General features: G+C 35.8%; 1 protein-coding gene across 3 annotated transcripts in view; it reads left to right on the top strand.

The window, feature by feature from the left end:
* The window catches only part of LOC107396649 (tenascin), a 290411-nt gene that overhangs the window by 178961 nt on the left and 90412 nt on the right, over positions 1-21038 (top strand). For 2 of the 3 annotated variants that reach the window (XM_054731189.2, XM_054731188.2), the window contains 4 exons: positions 716-805; positions 4090-4353; positions 16559-16822; positions 19494-19757. In XM_054731189.2, coding sequence (XP_054587164.2) covers positions 716-805; positions 4090-4353; positions 16559-16822; positions 19494-19757 — 882 coding nt within the window. The remainder of the gene's footprint in view (positions 1-715; positions 806-4089; positions 4354-16558; positions 16823-19493; positions 19758-21038) is intronic. The other variant, XM_070546339.1, reaches the window with a different exon arrangement.

Below are 21038 nucleotides of genomic sequence, written 5' to 3' on the forward strand. Positions count from 1 at the left end.
TTAATAAAACTGAAGTATACTTTTTTCACTGCTCTGAACCACTGACATCACTCAGCCACACTGTGAGGGCAATGGAGTCTTTCTGTTTGTTTGTTTCTAGGCTGTAGTTCTTTAGCATTACACAATCAGTCTACATGAGAAACAGACAAAAAAGCTTCCAAAAAGGAACTAGTAGTCTTTGTTGACCCAGTTCTTTGTCCTTGGGAGGCCTGTCCAATCAAAATAAAGCCCCCACCCTTTACTCCACACACACCTCTCACTTCTTTTCATACACTTATTATCTGTAATTGCCTTTACGCTCGTGATTTTATTGATAATGAGCTTCCCAAGCATTAGCAGTTATTTCATGCTGCAGAGCTCTGTGGTCCATGACCTCTGCGGGAGTGAATAAAGGAATTAGATACGATCAGGGTGAGAGAGGACTTGATTTTAAAGACCAAACAACCCCTCGATGCCCACAGTATTGTAGCAAAGGTTTTTTCAGCTTTTCAAAAAGGGCACTATACATCCATCAATGCAAACCCAACACAGCATACCATGAAAAACAATTAGGCTCCAGTCTATTGTGGCTCCATAGCCATCAGCTCAAGCAGCTGGCCACTTGACTACAGGGCCTCCCTTAGTTCACCCTTCCGTTTATTTGTTGACAAATTAGTATAAAGGCTACCATAGTTTTTGGATCATATCACAGGGTTTCTTCTGTTCTGTCCTGCAGGCCTGAGACCAGGAACTGAGTATGGAATGGGCGTGACAGCCATAAAAGATGAACGGGAGAGTATCCCTGCCACTACCAATGCAGTTACAGGTGAGAAACTTCCACACCTTTTGAACGGATGGATGGAAGGATGGCTGAATGATGGATTGAGCTGACTGCCTTGAATTGTGACATGTTCTCTATTCAGTTGTCCCATTGATTTTAAAGACTTTAGTTGTGATCTAGAATTGTATAAATTAAGTGAACTGATGTCAACCTGTGGGGGAGGGATTTTCTTACTTTATCAAAATCCCATTGCTGTGTCGGAGGAAACGGTTTGCATTTTTTCTTGCTGTTTTGTTTTCATTATGTGCTTTAAATAGTACAAAACCAATTGACGATTGATTGAGCCACATATTTTTATTTATTTACTCCAATAGATAATTCAAAGCTGCAAGAGCGGAAGAAAATTAAAAACACTAGACACCAGGGGTGTTGGATTGTTTCTAAAGTTCTAAAGTTATACAAGAACCCAGTTGTTTTATGTTTCATTACAACATCCACTGCAGTGCAATGGCAGGTGTTAAAAATCGTTTCTTTATCCATGAAATTAAAATTAGAACCTGGTTCAAACAAGCTACCCACTGACTATGGAATGAACTAACTACTGCTGCTGCAACAAGTAGTATTAGGGAAGCACTAATATGACATTTTGGTCTGATGCCGATAGCCGATATGTGTGTGTGTGTGTGTGTGTGTGTGTGTGTGTGTGTGTGTGTGTGTGTGTGTGTGTGTGTGTGTGTGTGTGTGTGTGTGTACATCCACTCCTCTAGTTTGGGGGTTTTGATATAAAGGTGCTAGTCATAAAAATATAACATCATGATAATGTTGTTTTGTTTTAGGAATTCCATTGAAAAAGTGAAACTTGTTTACAAGGTTCATTTATTACACACAGGCTGCTATTTGTCAAATGTTTATTTCTTTATTTCTCAATTTTGAGGATTTAAACTGACAACCAGTAAAAATCCCAAATTCCTCTGTCCTCTGCCAAGCCTCTTTCTAAAATGTTGAAAATTAAACTAAACTAGATAAATTGCATTTTTTGCTTAAATGCTGTTTGAATGCTGGATATCTTAAACTGTTAGCTGAATCAGCTTAATAAATGAACTGAAGCTGAAACTAAGCAAAACTGTCAAAATGAGCTGAATGTATTAACAGACGTAGAAGCAAAAAGCACCAACCAAGTAAAGCACAAAAAGTAAGTGAATAATAGAGAAAAATAATCCTGAACAGCAGAAAACTGAGATCTGTGAACACTGCATAAAAATCTGGACAGCTAAAATGTCTAAACACATGTTATTTCAGTAGGACAAGTTTAACAGTGTATTATTTACATTTAGCTGAACTGTGAAATTAGCAGCATATGCTAAATTTGGAAACTGATTGCTGAAGCTGCTGAATAGCTGAAGTGAAGCTGAAACTAAGCTAAACTGTCAAAATGAGCTGAATGTATTTAAAGATTTAGAAGCAAAACTCACCAACACGTGTAATAAGACTCAGAAGGTGGAGAATGGACAAAAAAAAAAAGAGCTAAACAGCAGAAAACTTAAAATCTTTGAACATTGATTAAAAACTCAAAAGTTGAAATGTTTAAACAGCTGGCATTTTAATAGGTATTTTTTTTACAATTGGCTGAACTGTGAATTTAGAAATATTTACTGATATCTGATACTGATAGATTAACATATGTTCAGACTTAGTATGGAATTGATGAATGGTTGGATGAATGAAATGATAAATGGACTGTTGGATGGATGTTAGATGGTTTATTGGATGGATGGATGGATGGATGGATGGATGGATTTATATGTAGATGGATGGATTCCTTAGGCCAAGCCGATCGATTTTATGTCTCACATGTGTGGGTGTGTAAGTCCATTTAGCTAGAAGATGATTGACCTCTCTCAAACAATCAGGGAGCTGGGAGGGAGCGGGGCACTTTCCCACCTTCTGACGGTCAATCAAATTGAACTTGTTTCTAGTTTTAAGTACAGATAGTTCAAAAAGATCAAAAACAGAAGTCTGTTATTGGCTCAATATTCAGCTTTTTATATTCATTCCTGTGAGACTTGGTTAAAGTGATTTGTAGTTCCTCGTGTTGCCATGGTAACAGATGACAGGATTCTGCTTTAATAAAGCGATGTACAATGTCACATGACTCTTTTAAACTTTGACTAACATTTCTATTTTAAAGTATGTTAATACAGTAGTGTCTAAAATGTTTTTAAATGTTGTTGCTAAGCATGTTGCCATGGCAACACAGAACACAGTATCAAGTTAATACAAGACTCCTGGGACCAAGCAGGTTGAATTGATGTATCATATGTGTGGGTGCATATTTCCTTTTAGGCAGAAGACGATTGAAAACTCTCAGCCAACGAAAGAGCAGCGAAGGAGGAGGGGGCGGTTCCTGCCTTCTGACTAGTGTTAAAATGTCAGCTATGCTAGAGCTCAGAAAGATAAGAAACAGCAGTATGTTATAGGCTCAATATTAGGCTTTTCACATTCATTTCAGTGAGACTTGAACACTCTCAACCAATCGGAGAGCAGCACTGTTTTCTCGCCTTTTCCCCCGGCTGTTTTAGGCCTGCAGCTGTACTCCTGTTAATGAGAGAAGCCTTTAAATCTGTCCTTCAGAAGTGAAATTGGACCTGTCAAACTTCTCATCACCATTCGAAAAGTACTGCACCAGAATTCTATTCAAAGTTGTATACTTGAGGTCCCAGATCTTCAGTTCATGGGTCTTCTAGACCTAGAGAAGTCTTACAACTTCGTCTTCTGTGCTGGAGTTACCGTTATTGGCTGTCTGGTTCAAGGCAAAACCAAAATAAACAGGTTTGATTGGTAGTAACACAGATGCAGTTTACCGTAGTGCTGAAGGACCAGCAGATGATTACAATTTGAGAAAAATGTAGAAAAGTTCTGAATTTTCTAAGTAGTAAAGAAAAATTGCAGGTATTTTCAAACTAGTAATGTTTCATCAAAAATGAACAGGAATCTGTAGGAGAGTGGAAACCTGTGACATCTAATCCCTCTGATGGGACCTTATCCATGCTGACTGATCGTCATGGTGATCATTTTTCAGGACCACAAACACAAATGTCTGTTTTGCCATTTTGAGATGTTTTTGGGACTGAATTTGATTTGATCGAACATTTTTGTTTGAAAAAAAAAAAAAAAGGAAATATATTTACGGAGTTTGGAACTGAACAGCTTCTCGTGTTTATCTTCTGGCTGAAGTATGAGATTTATAAAATTTGTTGAATTAACAATTAGTGTAAAACATATCTGACATTTTTCCATTTTAACCAAGCCCCTCTTCATTTCTGTTCCAGCTCTGGATTCTCCTAAAGACCTGACTGTGGCTGAGGTGACCGAGACCTCCATGACGCTGGAGTGGAAACGCCCCCTGGCTAAACTGGACACCTACAAACTAGTCTATGTTGCTGCTGACGGCCACAGGGTTGAAGACCTGATTCCAGCCAGCTCTGAAACCCACACACTCAGAGGCCTGACTCCTGGCATGCTGTATACTATCAGCATGACTGCAGAGAGAGGCCACAGAGCCAGCCGACCTGCCACCATCTCAGCACCCACAGGTCAGTACTCCCCGTTGAAGCAGCCATTGATTTTACTTTCATGCCAAATGTAGTCAATTTATGGTCACTTTTTTAACTTTTTAGAAGCCTGTTCATTAAGCTTGTGCAAAATGTTTGATCTAGTCAAACATTCTTAATACAGATCTACTCTTTATTAAGATGTTACCAGATGTGAAGCTGCATGGTGGTCTAGCTGGGTACTCCTGCATTCCCACAGTGAAAAGGTCTCTGGTTTAAATCCCGGCTGGGGTTTATTTTCTCATCACCATTCAAAAAGTACTGCACCGATTAGAAAAATTCAAAAAGAGTGAGCGGCAGACGACTTTGAAGGTCATCTGTGTGCATTTTTATGTGCCTACCATGAATTGTCTAGAAGCTATGACGAGAACATTTTAGCTGTCTAAAGCCGATCGGAGGAGAAAATCTCTGTTCCTTTAACATGGGTTTCAATGAGACAGAATCAGGGTCTCTCCTCCTTATGAGGCTTCTAGAGAAATAAATGTAACACTTAAGGACAAAATGAAACCCATTCTGAAAAGCTGACAAAAATTCCTACTTTTTGAGATATAATTTGTTTTGGTACTCCAAACGGTCTGGGTGTTGGAAAGACTGGTTTCCAGAAAATGTGAAGGTCAAAAGTTAGAGTGCAGAACTTTCAGTTTAGAGTGGTGAGAGACATTTTTTTTAATTTAAATATTCTCAAAGAAATGAACCGTACGACCCCAATGTTTGGAGTACAGTCATGAATTATAGCTCAAAACGAAGGTATATCTGTTAGCTGCAAGCCAGCGTGTGTCTCATTTCAATCGGACTTACGGTTTTCTCAGGACAATGCCAGAAATGGAGCAAAGGAGGGTTATTGCTCCTATCTCTGCCCATTATAATTTTTGTGATATTTTCTGAAAATCTCAAGCCGTACCTCAACTTCTACCTGTGACTGTAGAAAAACTGTAATAGATATCAAAAATATTTTTAACCAGTAATAGCTGAAAGTCTTGTGAGTTTGCTGAAACTTGAATGAAGTCTCCAGGTTAAAGTTAAACTATAAGAGTATGAGTTCAAATAAGTGATGGGATTTAGCTGAAAATTGAGCAATCCCATTCATTTCAATGGGACCAAAAATTGCAGAAAAAGCTGAATATCTCAAAAAGTATAAAATATTTTAATACCAAAAGTCATTGCCGGCCTAAGCTGAACGAGCTGAACGTTTTGATACCAAAATTGTGTAAATAGTTGAAGAATTGTGGAAGTAGTTAAATGCCAAAAACGTACTGAAGCAGAATAATAAACCAACTATAAAGAGAAACAGGATCGCTTCAAACAATAAACAAGTTGGCTCTATCTTTCGAGTTGACAGTGAACAAGAGAAACCGTTATTGTTTAAGATGGTGAAACAGAGTGATTTCAATATTGATCTGTTCCAATTTCACTAAATTTCAATGATATGGAGATTATCCTAGGAGCACAAAAGGATGTTAGATCTGTGTGGTGGGGGACAAAACTATCATTCATAAATATTGTCCCTGCATCCCCAGTTAACTCGACGCCTATGCTAGACTCAGTGTTTATAGATCACAAACTTTCAAACATTTTCTTTTATTTTTTTTTTACCAGCGGAGACATGTTAAACTCAAGATATTTGATCTTTCTTTCCAGGTGCAGCTCAGCTGCCCTGCTGATAAAAATAACAAAACAGCAAAAGCATTAAGCAGCACAGCTGGTTACCAGCATATGTTGTGTTTTGGTGCTGGTTTGGCATACAATGCTAGTCCAGTATGCTGGTCCCAGATGAGATGCTGGTCAAGTGTGCTGGTCCAGCATCTAATCACCAGCATCCCATGCTGGACTAGCATACTGGACTAGCGTTGTATGCCAAACCAGCACCAAAACACAACATCAGGTCTATTCTGGATTTTTCATCAGGGTGTCGTTTCAGGTGTCGCAATGACGGTTAAGGAGAAGTTCATGTAATTGTTAAAATGTTCCTAACAGGTGATATCTACATCAGATCCAGTAAGAATTCTATTCAAAGTTGTTTGAGGTCCCACCCTTACGAAAAAGAAGTATACTTTAAGTATTTAATTTCAAGTATACTTAAGTGTACAGAAGTTTATTTGCATACTTGTTCTTAAAGTTTACTTAGAAGTATACTCCTTGGGACTAAATTGGGCCGCTAAAAGTATACTTGAAGTATACTTCAAAGTAATAATTTAAGTTTATTTGTAGTGTACTTCTGATATAATTGAGTATACTTTTCTCTTTGAAAGTATACTTAAAGTAACCTCACAAGTGTACTTGGAGTGTACTTCAGATATAATTGAGTATACTTTTCTCCTTGAAAGTATACTTATAAGTTTACTTGTAGTGTACTTCTGATATAAATGAGTATACTTTTCTCCTTGGAAGTATACTTAAAAGTAACAATATAAGTTTACTTGTAGTGTACTCCTGATATAGTTGAGTATACTTTTCTCCTTGAAAGTATACTTATAAGTTTACTTGTAGTGTACTTCTGATATAATTGAGTATACTTTCTCCTTGGAAGTATACTTAAAAGTAACAATATAAGTTTACTTGAAGTGTACTCCTGATATAGTTGAGTATACTTTTCTCCTTGAAAGTATACTTATAAGTTTACTTGTAGTGTACTTCTGAAATAATTGAGTATACTTTTCTCCTTGGAAGTATTCTTAAAAGTAACAATATAAGTTTACTTGTAGTGTACTCCTGATATAGTTGAGTATACTTTTCTCATTGAAAGTATACTTAAAAGTAACAGTATAAGTTTACTTCTAATAAAATTGAGTAAACTTTTGCCCTTGAAAGTATACTTAAAAATAAACTTTAAGTAACATTATAAGTTTACTTGTAGTGTACTTCTGAAATAATTGAGTATACTTTTCTCTTTGAATGTATACTTAAAATTATACTTAAAGTAATAATGTATGTTTACTTGTAATGTACTTCTTATATAATTGAGTATACTTACAGTTTTGAAAGTACACTTTACAGTAAACTTGACGTAATATTCTTTTAGTACATTTAAGTATCTCTATTTTTTCTATAAACACATACTGCAAGTAACATTTAACATCTGCTATTTGCTTACTACCATTACATTTACTTTCCACTATTTACTGATACTTCGTCTTTATGCAGAGAAAAAAAAATTAAATAAAATAGCTAAGTCATTTTGTTTAAATTTATTAAACAGAGAGAATTAGAACAGAACAAAAACAGACCTGTTTACCAGGATTAATCAAAGATGAGAACGCAAACTGTTCTGAACATGACGCGTTAATTCTGTCCATTTTGAAAGACTTTTTAAAAATGCCATTAAAAAATCAGTCCATTTTATGGATCCACTTGCTTGGTTGTTGATGTCTTTTTGAAGTTTTCATTGTTGCATTTCTTTCGTGTTATTTTTCTTACATCTTGAACGCGCAGAGATGGAAACTTCAACTGAGCATGCCCTGTGAACACACAAAGCAAAAAAAATGAACACTTGAACTGTTAGGTGAACTCTGACACCACAAAATCTTTACAGTTCGTACACTGTAAACCCGAATAAGTAGGCAGAACTCAAAAAATGTAAGGCAATCAGTTGCCTCATATTTTCTGAGTTTATAAACTCAGATATTTGAGTATATCAGACCATAAATAAACTTAAATATTTGGAGTTTATATTAAATATATTTTCAAATTATGATCAAATTAAAGTTACCGATTAAGCCAACTCAAACAGAAAATAAAACAAAATTTGAAAGAAACAATTACAAACTCACACTTTTGAAAACTGGACAACAACAGTGTGTAGTCTTTCTTTGAGTAGGTGGTTTAAAGCGACATCAGGATGCACATCAATTCAACATTAACAAAATATGAATTACACTAACCACTATCAAGTAAGTCAGTGAGTACTTTATGCCATTTGGCATAAAACTAGTTGAGTACTGAATCGGATTAGCCTATGGGCTAATCCGATTCAATTATTCACGCTAAACTAAAGCCACAAATGGAGTTGCCAGACTCAGAACGGCTGGACGAACAGAGAAAATGTAAAACTCAACTGTTCCTCCCACTGTCTTTATGGGTGACCCCGCGAGGAAAGTTGACCATTGAGCAGGGTTGATGGTTTATCCCTTGAGGTCCACGTGACGGGGTGAGGAGTGAGCACCACCTCATCCCTGCCACGTGGACCTCAAGGGATAAACCATCAACCCTGCTCAATGGTCAACTTTCCTCGCGGGGGTCCTACCCATTAGGACAGTGGGAGGGTTAACTCAAGGAGAAGTGGAAAATGAACATATTTGCCCAAATGGTGGTGTGTTACTTTAACATCAACAATTAAAGAGCAGACAAATAGTAAATTACATTGTGGATGTGGACAATGCTCTAACAGAGTGAGCCATCTGAATCCACCACTCTTTCAGATTTTGAGTTACACATCTAACATCAGGTCATTTTTGACTCTGCAGCATGGGTGACAGTTTAGACTCATCAAGACCAAGTAAGATTTTCTGCGTGAACTCAAATGTGTTGGTCAGTCCCTTCGGATAATCTAGGTGTAAGGCATAGATGAGGCTGAACATTACCAGGAAGACATCAGGAAGGCTGGAGAGGTTGACAATCACATCACCCTCTAGGATAACAGATTCTCACTGGGTCGTACGTAACTGGACTCTCGGCATCATCAGTGATGGTTGTCAGGAGGACAACTGCTGCATCCCTGAGGTCCGGCTCATTGGTATCATCCTTACAAAAATGAAAGGGAGATCATACACTAATCACATCTGAACTGAAACTCTGACTGTGGACATTTTTATTTCAGTAGATTGTCGTGAAAATAACAATAAATGCAGTCTGATAGACTCCTGTTTAGGGCTGGGCAACATGTCAGAGATTTATGGTTAACCAAGTTCTTGTCTCTCATCCAGATAATTTTTCCCATGTCAATAAATTTGATAATAAAAAAATAAAAAGATGTGTAAGTTGGCCACATTTATGTCCCTTTAAGAAGCTGTAGCACCTTGAGTCATGTAAACTTTTAGTCAATGTAATACATGAGACAGCCCCATCTAGTGGACAAATATTGTTGCTACGCATTCCTGTAGTTATCGTCTACTTATCGTTATCCAGGTGAGATCTTCAATATATGGTGATATTGATTTTAGGCCATATCGCCCAGCCCTACTCCCGTTCATTCTGTTGCTTTGTGCTCTCATTTACGAATAAAGTGAGATGGCTTCAGTGTGTGCCAGTGTTATGCTAATGAAAGCTGCTTGAATTCTTTGCAGTGATTGTTGATTTTTCTCAGTGCCTTAAAGCCTGCCACACATGAGTGTCATCTGCTGAGCAAACGGTCTCGAATGACCGCTTGCTCAGCAGATACCTCGCCATGTGCGCCTGATTTTCACAGAGTTTTCCGCCTCACGAGACGCTGAGGTGAATATCTGACCAGTTAAGATATTTTCCGCCTCACAGGGGTAAAAACTCGCCGTGTGCGCATTACCGAGCTGCTGGTTGAGATGAAATATTCTAGTGGCCAACCAAAGCACGTTCTCCGCTCACATGACCCCAAGATGGCAGCCCCCTGTCTGCATGTCAGAAAAGAAACAACACAGAGACAGAGCTGGAAACGGAGGAAATGCCTATCCTTTTTTGTTGAAACGTCGCCGCCACCGGCATTTCAAGGTTAGGAAAATACTGGTACAGTAGCTGGAAAGATGGACCAGGCAAGGAGTTTATGCCAATTTACTCCAAGAGATGCACCTGGAAGACCCAGAATCCTTCCGAAAGGGTAATGGAAACAGTGGGCCCATCGATCCGCAAGGTACCGTTTTGTTTATTTTTCAGACACGCAGACAGGGTAAGGGGCTGTATCTGAATACATCTTGGGGTCATGTGAGCGGAGAAAGTGCTTTGATTGGCCACTAGAATATTTCAGCTCAGCCAGCAGCTCAGTAGTGCACACACAGCGAGTTTTTACCCCTGTGAGGCGGAAAATATCTAACTGGTCAGATATTCACCTCAGCGTCTCGTGAGGCGGAAAACTCGGTGAAAATCAGGTGCACATGGCGAGCAATCTGCTGAGCAAACAGTCCTTCGAGGCTGTTTGCTCAGCTGATTGCTCTCGTGTATGGCAGGCTTAAACATCTTGCCAAAGGTTTGTAGTTGAAACAATGGCACTTTTTCCAAAATGTTCATGTGCGTTGTCTTTATGCATAAATAAATAGAATGATTTGTTCAAATTTACAATACTGGGACTTACCACACATGTCCTCAAAAACCCAGAGGTTTCTTCACGTAGATAGACAGGAAGGGCATGGAGAACAGTGGTACGCCTTGTGTGGACATCATGTAATTCCTAAGAAGATTAAGAGTGTAAATACTGTCAAGTTTACTAATCAAACTTAATGCCAAATTGCTCTGACCATTTTTCCAAGACAGTGATATCTGCATCTAAATCCAATGATAAACTGCTGAATTCAAAAGTTAATTTGAAGTGTTTAGCATTACATAATACGGAGGGGTATTAGGGCCACTGAAGAAGAAAAAATTCTGAAAATAAATAAAGTCAGAATTCTGACATTTATCTCAGTATTCAATTGTTTCCTTCAGTGGCCCTAATACTGCCTTATTGCCTAAGAGTATTAGAGTCACTGAAGAAAAAGAAAAGAATTGAGAAAAAAAAAGTCAGATAATTTCAAAATTCTGGGATTAAAGTCAGAATTCTGACTTTTTTCATGAACCTAAAGCCAAACAAACAAAAAACTATTTAGGAATTGTTTTGTTAAAAAAAATCAAAACAAAAAAAAAAGCCCGAATTTTAAGATTTAAGTCAGAATTCTGATCCCCCCTCATAATCTTCCCCAATTTCCCTTTTTTTTTGTTTTAGGTACCAGTCAGAACTCTGAGATTAAACTCAGATTTATGACTTATTTTCTCAGAATTCTATATATTTTTTTCCATCAGTGGCTCTAATAGTCATAGCATAAAGGCATTACCTGTAAATTGTATATTCACCAGTTTTAAAAGACAAATCTGTATACATATATACATACATACATATATAGTCATGTCATTTAGGATGTGTCATCAAAAATGCAGATTGTGAGAATTACTCACCAGTGATCTCACTTGTATGAACCTCTTGGGGATCAACAGCAGCATGCCATCAATCTTGTGTGCAGAGAGTGGGGTTGGATCATTGAAGTCTGACCGCAGATTCATAGACAGGCTTCCCGATGTGGCTGACAGCTCATAGGAACGCAGATGCTCTACATTTACACATCTACACCAGGAAGCATAATCAGTACAGAAAACATTGTGAATCACAAGGTAGATCTGTGTTAGTCTGCAAAATTTAGGCAGTCCTCCACTATATATATGAAGCTAAATCATTAATCATCTAAAGTGTGTGTGTGTGTGTGTGTGTGTGTGTGTGTGTGTGTGTGTGTGTGTGTGTGTGTGTGTGTGTGAGGAGATTCAAGTGTAATTTGACTTATCCACACAAAGCTAAAAACATAACATTTAAGAATCTGGAGTAACAGTGTACAGTAAGGACAAAATTACAACACTAAAATACTGTGAAATTAATAGAAACAGCGTTCTGCGGTTCAAGATATGTGCTACTGAGCACTATTTAAAAAAACTATGGAGGGGACAAAAATGGAGGGAAGGAGGGAACATAGCATCGAGATACAGCACCGCTTCATCTCTTGCGGTCACAATCCTCTTCTACGGTTAAAAAAAAGCAGGCTGCTTGCAAAGCTATCGCATGGGTGCTACGGGGAAATAGTTTACAACACAGACTGATTTTGTCATCGCTGTACAAGAGACCACTGCTCATTTACTTTTAATAAGTGGACGTTTAAGTTTGACTTGGTGGCGCTGAGCTCCCGCTTTTATTTTTTTCTCAGAACGTCACGTTTAAAAAATTATGATGGAGGGGACAAAAATGGAGGGAATAAGTCTCTAGAAGTCTAATAAAAAGTATCTAAAGTAATGCTAACCTTTAATAATGAGATAGTGCTGCTCATTTCATTAAATAAACGGACTTTAGTCACACACAAAGTTAATAACACAGCTAACTCATGCAATGACTTAGCATATTAGCTTGCTACGTGACCAACATTACTCACCATGTCCGTCTTAAAAACATTTAAGCAACTTTTATGGCGGCTACTTACATTTAGCTTAGTGGTGCAGAACCAGAGACTGTCAAGTGCAGATGCAGAACAAAAGCGCGACCTCCGACGGTTAATGCTCCTCCGACCCTCGCTCATCTTCTCAGTCTGCTGAGAAGCTTCGAGAGCTGACTGAGCAAATGCTACAAAATAAAAGCACTTCCTGTGCGTGTAATTTCACAATAATTCGTAATTTCATGCTTAATATGTTATTTAGGACAGACAGACAGAGTAGTTATTTAAAAATAAGGCAAAGTTTCAAGCAAGGATAAACTTAATATGGAGGAAGTGATTATGTTAAACAGAAAAGACATGTCAAAAAGGACTGATTTCAAAATATATAAAGCTTTACAACAGGATTTGATTGTTAAGAATATAGATATTAAAGAAAAATGGGAACTGGAAGTGAACATAATGATAACAGATGAGGAATGGGAGGAAACACTTGAAGCAGGCCATAAACTACTAATAGTCCGTCTTGGAGGGAATTTGAATGGAAGGTGAAGATGCACACTTTAAAACTCCACTTATCATGTCTAAATAGTAATGTTTCAAATTTATGTTGGAGAAAATGCGGGCTAGTGGGAGACTTTTCACATATACTTTTGGACTGCCCTAAATTCATACCATTCTGGGAAGGTGTTAGGGAGAAATTGAAAGAACCTTGAAGGTGAAATTACAATTTAAGTTAAAATGGTTTGTCATGCTGTACCAAAAATCATACACACATAATGGAGACATACGTAATCAGAATTCTGCTTATGACTGCCAAGAAGTGTATTACAGTTTTATGGCTGGACACAGAACCCCCAAGGGTGGCACAGTGGAGAGACAGTTAGACAGGTCTACAAAATGGAACAAATTAATGCAAGACTATGACTGGGACTAGGGAAATTAGAAAAAATTTGGGAACCAATAAAACAAATGTTAGAAAGATAGTACTCTCATGTGAAAATTATTATTATTAATTTTTATTTCTTTTATTTATGTTTTTTTGTCTTTTGGGTGAGTTATTTAGCTAGATCAAAGTAAAATGTAGAATGTAGAAGAGAGCAGATACGATGAATACAGAGAAAGCTTGTCAGAACTATATGTACTGATTGGTGACTTGGTTAAGTTGGATAGATCTTATGGCCACAAGGAAATTTGAACTTTGTTCAGGGAAACACTGCCCTGGAGAAGGGAAGAAGAAACTCAAATGCATCTCCATGTAAATGTTGTTGTTCTAATTCAAAAATAAAAAGTTCCAAATATATATATATATATATATATATATATATATATATATATATATATATATATATATATATATATATATCTATCTATCTATCTATCTATCTATATATATATATATATATATATATATATATATATATATATATATATATATATATATATATAATAAAGACATTAAAGAACCGAACTTCATGAATGTTTTTTGTGACAAAGAAGTATCTGTTCCAATCACTCTATCAGAGAAAAATCTGAGTTTTAGAAATAACGGGACACTCAGTAGAGCCATTATATTATATTTTTTACAAGTGTATGTAAACTTCTGACCACAACTGTATGTATATATATATATATATATATATACATATATATATATATATATATATATATATATATATATATATATGTATATATATATATATATATATATACTTATATATATACATATATACTTATATATATATATATATATATATATATATATATATATATATATATACTTATATATATATATACATATATACTTTTATTTATATATATATATATATTTATATATATATATATATATACATATATATATATATATATATATATATATATATATATATATATATATATATATATATATATAATAAAGACATTAAAGAACCGAACTTCATGAATGTTTTTTGTGACAAAGAAGTATCTGTTCCAATCACTCTATCAGAGAAAAATCTGAGTTTTAGAAATAACGGGACACTCAGTAGAGCCATTATATTATATTTTTTACAAGTGTATGTAAACTTCTGACCACAACTGTATGTATATATATATATATATATATATATATATATATATATATATATATATATATGTGTATATATATAAGTATATATATATATATATATACTTATATATATACATATATACTTATATATATACATATATACTTATATATATATATATACATATATACTTATATATATATATATATATATATATATATATATATATATATATATATATATAATAAAGACATTAAAGAACCGAACTTCATGAATGTTTTTTGTGACAAAGAAGTATCTGTTCCAATCACTCTATCAGAGAAAAATCAGAGTTTTAGAAATAACGGGACACTCAGTAGAGCCATTATATTATATTTTTTACAAGTGTATGTAAACTTCTGACCACAACTGTATGTATATATATATATATATATACTTATATATATATATATATATATATATATATATATATATATACTTATATATATATATATATATATATATATATATATATATATATAAGTATATATATATATATATATATATATACTTATATATATATACATATATACTTATATATATATATATATATATACTTATATATATATACATATATACTTATATATATATATATATATATATATATATATATATATATATATATATATATAATAAAGACATTAAAGAACCGAACTTCATGAATGTTTTTTGTGACAAAGAAGTATCTGTTCCAATCACTCTATCAGAGAAAAATCAGAGTTTTAGAAATAACGGGACACTCAGTAGAGCCATTATATTATATTTTTTACAAGTGTATGTAAACTTCTGACCACAACTGTATGTATATATATATATACATATATACTTATATATATATATATATATATATATATATATATATATATATATATATACTTATATATATATATATTTATATATATATATATATATATATATATATATATATATATATATATACATATATATATACATATATACTTATATATACATATATACTTATATATTATATATAAGTATATATATATACTTATATATTATATATAAGTATATATATATATATACTTATATATTATATATAAGTATATATATATATATATATATACTTATATATTATATATAAGTATATATATATATATATATATATATATATTAAGTGTACTTATACATTACTTGGTGAAATATACTTCTGATAGAGTCAAGTACAAGTATAGTCTAAATGTAAGTAAACTTTAATGTAAGTATGTATTAAAGTATACTTAGTAGTATTTAAAAAATGTACTCGGATAACTATACTTCTAATAAGTACATTGAAAGTAAACTTGGAAGTATACTGTATTCATTTTTAGTATACTTCAAGTATACTTCAGTGTACTTCTTTTTGGTAAGGGCAGATCTTCAGTTCATGGGTCTTCTAGACCTAGAGAAGTCTTACAACTGTGTCTTCTGTGCTGGAGTTACCGTTATTGGCTGCCTGGTTCGAGGCAACACCAAAATAAACAGGTTTGGTTGGTAGTAACACAGATGCAGTTTACCGTAGTGCTGAAGGACCAGCAGATGATTACAATTTGAGAAAAATGTAGAAAAGTTCTGAATTTTCTAAGCAGCAAAGAAAAATTGCAGGTATTTTCAAACTAGTAATGTTTCATCAAAAATGAACAGGAATCTGTAGGAGAGTGGAAACCTGTGACATCTAATCCCTCTGATGGGACCTTATCCATGCTGACTGATCGTCATGGTGATCATTTTTCAGGACCACAAACACAAATGTCTGTGTTGCCATTTTGAGACGTTTTTGGGACTGAATTTGATTTGATCGAACATTTTTGTTTGAAAAAAAAAAAAAGGAAATATATTTACGGAGTTTGGAACTGAACAGCTTCTCGTGTTTATCTTCTGGCTGAAGTATGAGATTTATAACATTCGTTGAATTAACAATTAGTGTAAAACATATCTGACATTTTCCCATTTAAACCAAGCCCCTCTTCATTTATGTTCCAGCTCTGGATTCTCCTAAAGACCTGACTGTGGCTGAGGTGACCGAGACCTCCATGACGCTGGAGTGGAAACGCCCCCTGGCTAAACTGGACACCTACAAACTAGTCTATGTTGCTGCTGACGGCCACAGGGTTGAAGACCTGATTCCAGCCAGCTCTGAAACCCACACACTCAGAGGCCTGACTCCTGGCATGCTGTATACTATCAGCATGACTGCAGAGAGAGGCCACAGAGCCAGCCGACCTGCCACCATCTCAGCACCCACAGGTCAGTACTCCCCGTTGAAGCAGCCATTGATTTTACTTTCATGCCAAATGTAGTCAATTTATGGTCACTTTTTTAACTTTTTAGAAGCCTGTTCAGTAAGCTTGTGCAAAATGTTTGATCTAGTCAAACATTCTTAATACAGATCTACTCTTTATTAAGATGTTACCAGATGTGAAGCTGCATGGTGGTCTTGCTGGGTTCTCCTGCATTCCCACAGTGAAAAGGTCTCTGGTTTAAATACCGGCTGGGGTTTATTTTCTCATCACCATTCGAAAAGTACTGCACCGATTAGAAAAATTCAAAAAGTGTGAGTGGCAGAAGGCTTTGAAGGTCATCTGTGTGAATTTTTATGTGCCTACCATGAATTGTATAGAAGCTATGACGAGAAAATTTTAGCTGTCTAAAGCCAATCGGAGGAGAAAATCTCTGTTCCTTTAACATGGGTTTCAATGAGACAGAATCAGGGTCTCTCCTCCTTCTGAGGCTTGTAGAGAAGGAAATGTAACACTTAAGGACAAAATGAAACCCATTCTGAAAAGCTGACAAAAATTCCTACTTTTTGAGATATAATTTGTTTTGGTACTCCAAACGATCTGGGTGTTGGAAAGAGTTGCTTCCAGAAAATGTGAAGGTCAAAAGTTAGAGTGCAGAACTTTCAGTTTAGAGTGGTGAGAAAAATTTTTTTTATTTAAATATTCTCAAAGAAATTAACCGTACGACCCCAATGTTTGGAGTACAGTCATGAATTATAGCTCAAAACGAAGGTATATCTGTTAGCTGCAAGCCAGCGTGTGTCTCATTTCAATCGGACTTACGGTTTTCTCAGGACAATGCCAGAAATGGAGCAAAGGAGGGTTATTGCTCCTATCTCTGCCCATTATAATTTTTGTGATATTTTCTGAAAATCTCAAGCCGTACCTCAACTTCTACCTGTGACTGTAGAAAAACTGTAATAGATATCAAAAATATTTTTAACCAGTAATAGCAAAAAGTGTTGTGAGTTTGTTGAAACTTGAATGAAGTCTCCAGGTTAAAGTTAAACTATAAGAGTAAGATTTCAAATAAGTGATAGGATTTAGCTGAAAATTGAGCAATCCCATTCATTTCAATGGGACCAAAAATTGCAGAAAAAGCTGAATATCTCAAAAAGTATAAAATATTTTAATACCAAAAGTCATTGCCGGCATAAGCTGAACGAGCTGAACGTTTTGATACCAAAATTGTGTAAATAGTTGAAGAATTGTGGAAGTAGTTAAATGCCAAAAACGTACTGAAGCAGAATAATAAACCAACTATAAAGAGAAACAGGATCGCTACAGTTTGAATGCTTTACAGCATTCAAACAATAAACAAGTTGGCTCTATCTTTTAAGTTGACAGTGAACAAGAGAAACCATTATTGTTTAAGATGGTGGAAGAGAGTGATTTCAATATTGATCTGTTCCAATTTCACTAAATTTCAATGATATGGAGATTATCCTGGGAGCACAAAAGGATGTTAGATCTGTGTGGTGGGGGACAAAACTATCATTCATAAATATTGTCCCTGCATCCCCAGTTAACTTGACGCCTATGCTAGACTCAGTGTTTATAGATCACAAACTTTCAGACATTTTCTTTTATTTTTTTTATCAGCGGAGACATGTTAAACTCAAGATATTTGATCTTTTTTCTTTCCAGGTGCAGCTCAGCTGCCCTGCTGACAAAAATAACAAAACAGCAAAAGCATGAAGCAGCACAGCTGGTTACCAGCATATGTTGTGTTTTGGTGCTGGTTTGGCATACAATGCTAGTCCAGTATGCTGGTCCCAGATGAGATGCTGGTCAAGTGTGCTGGTCCAGCATCTAATCACCAGCATCCCATGCTGGACTAGCATACTGGACTAGCGTTGTATGCCAAACCAGCACCAAAACACAACATCAGGTCTATTCTGGATTTTTCATCAGGGTGTCGCAACGACGGTTAAGGAGAAGTTCATGTAATTGTTCAAATGTTCCTAACAGGTGATATCTACATAAGATCCAGTAAGAATGATATTCAAAGTTGTATACTTGAGTTCCCAGATCTTCAGTTCATGGGTCTTCTAGACCTAGAGAAGTCTTACAACTGTGTCTTCTGTGCTGGAGTTACCGTTATTGGCTGCCTGGTTCAAGGCAACACCAAAATAAACAGGTTTGATTGGTAGTAACACAGATGCAGTTTGCCGTAGTGCTGAAGGACCAGCAGATGATTACAATTTGAGAAAAATGTAGAAAAGTTCTGAATTTTCTAAGCAGCAAAGAAAAATTGCAGGTAAATTCAAACTAGTAATGTTTCATCAAAAATGAACAGGAATCTGTAGGAGAGTGGAAACCTGTGACATCTAATCCCTCTAATGGGACCTTATCCATGCTGACTGATCGTCATGGTGATCATTTTTCAGGACCACAAACACAAATGTCTGTTTTGCCATTTTGAGACGTTTTTGGGACTGAATTTGATTTGATCGAACATTTTTGTTTGAAAAAAAAAAAAAGGAAATATATTTACGGAGTTTGGAACTGAACAGCTTCTCGTGTTTATCGTCTGGCTGAAGTATAAGATTTATAACATTCGTTGAATTAACAATTAGTGTGAAACATATCTGACATTTTTCCCATTTTAACCAAGCCCCTCTTCATTTATGTTCCAGCTCTGGATTCTCCTAAAGACCTGACTGTGGCTGAGGTGACCGAGACCTCCATGACGCTGGAGTGGAAACGCCCCCTGGCTAAACTGGACACCTACAAACTAGTCTATGTTGCTGCTGACGGCCACAGGGTTGAAGACCTGATACCAGCCAGCTCTGAAACCCACACACTCAGAGGCCTGACTCCTGGCATGCTGTATACTATCAGCATGACTGCAGAGAGAGGCCACAGAGCCAGCCGACCTGCCACCATCTCAGCACCCACAGGTCAGTACTCCCCGTTGAAGCAGCCATTGATTTTACTTTGATGCCAAATGTAGTCAATTTATGGTCACTTTCTTAACTTTTTAGAAGCCTGTTCAGTAAGCTTGTGCAAAATGTTTGATCTAGTCAAACATTCTTAATACAGATCTACTCTTTATTAAGATGTTACCAGATGTGAAGCTGCATGGTGGTCTAGCTGGGTACTCCTGCATCCCACAGTGAAAAGGTCTCTGGTTTAAATCCCAGCTGGGGGTTTATTTTGTTGCACATGTGTGTTTCATTCAGATACTTAATTTTTTACCATTAAGCAAGCATATGAAAATTAGGTTTGTGGACATTTTTTACAGAAACACATTGGTACCATCAAAGCTGAAGCTGTGACTATGGAGTACACACAAGATGGTTACAGTCTTGTTATGGTGTCAAACTCTAACTTTGCTGGCATGTTTACAACAAACTTTACACTCGAAGCAGGGTAAAAAGTTACAGTCAGGTTCTTGATGGGTACACACCGACGTAGCCACATTACCCCTGTCCTGGACCATCTTCACTGGCTCCCTGTCATTTTCAGAGTGCAGTTTAAGTTACTGACTTTTGTTTTTAAAGCACTCAATGACCTCGCACCTCCCTACCTCTCTGCCCTTCTCACTCTATATGTGCCCACCCGCACGTTGAGGTCAGCTGACCTTTTGCTGCTGCACATGCCGCGGATGAGACTCAAATTGCGGGGGGATCGAGCATTTGTGCATGCTGCCCCAAAGCTATGGAACTCATTGCCCATTGGAGTTCGGCAGGCTCCATCTCTGGCGGTTTTTAAATCTCGTTTAAAGACCCATTTTTACACTTTGGCTTTTAGACAGTGACTCGTTTTAGTGTTTCATTGTATCATTGTTTTAATGTGTTCTTAGTATTCATCATGTTTTATCTGCCTTTGATTGAGATTTTTATCCTTTGTTTTAGCTCCTTGTAATGGTTGTGTTTTGTTTTAGCCTGTGCAGCACTTTGGGCAGCTCCCATGTAGAATTTTAAATGTGCTATATAAAAAAACTATGCTATGCTATGCTATGCTATGCAGTACAAACCAGCTAAACTAAATATGCATCAATTGCATTTCTATATAGATGCTGTGGGGAGTTATAGGAGTTCCTAAGAAGTGCTGCTAGAACCACAGACATCTTATATGTAGACACAGTTTATATTTTAAATGTTTATTTCTTTTCATTTTGATGATTGTAAATGACATCTAATGAAAATCCCAAATTCCATATATGTGTGCCCCTTATG

This window comes from Nothobranchius furzeri, chromosome 17, assembly GCF_043380555.1.
Source record: "Nothobranchius furzeri strain GRZ-AD chromosome 17, NfurGRZ-RIMD1, whole genome shotgun sequence".
NCBI classification, from domain to species: Eukaryota; Metazoa; Chordata; class Actinopteri; order Cyprinodontiformes; family Nothobranchiidae; genus Nothobranchius; species Nothobranchius furzeri.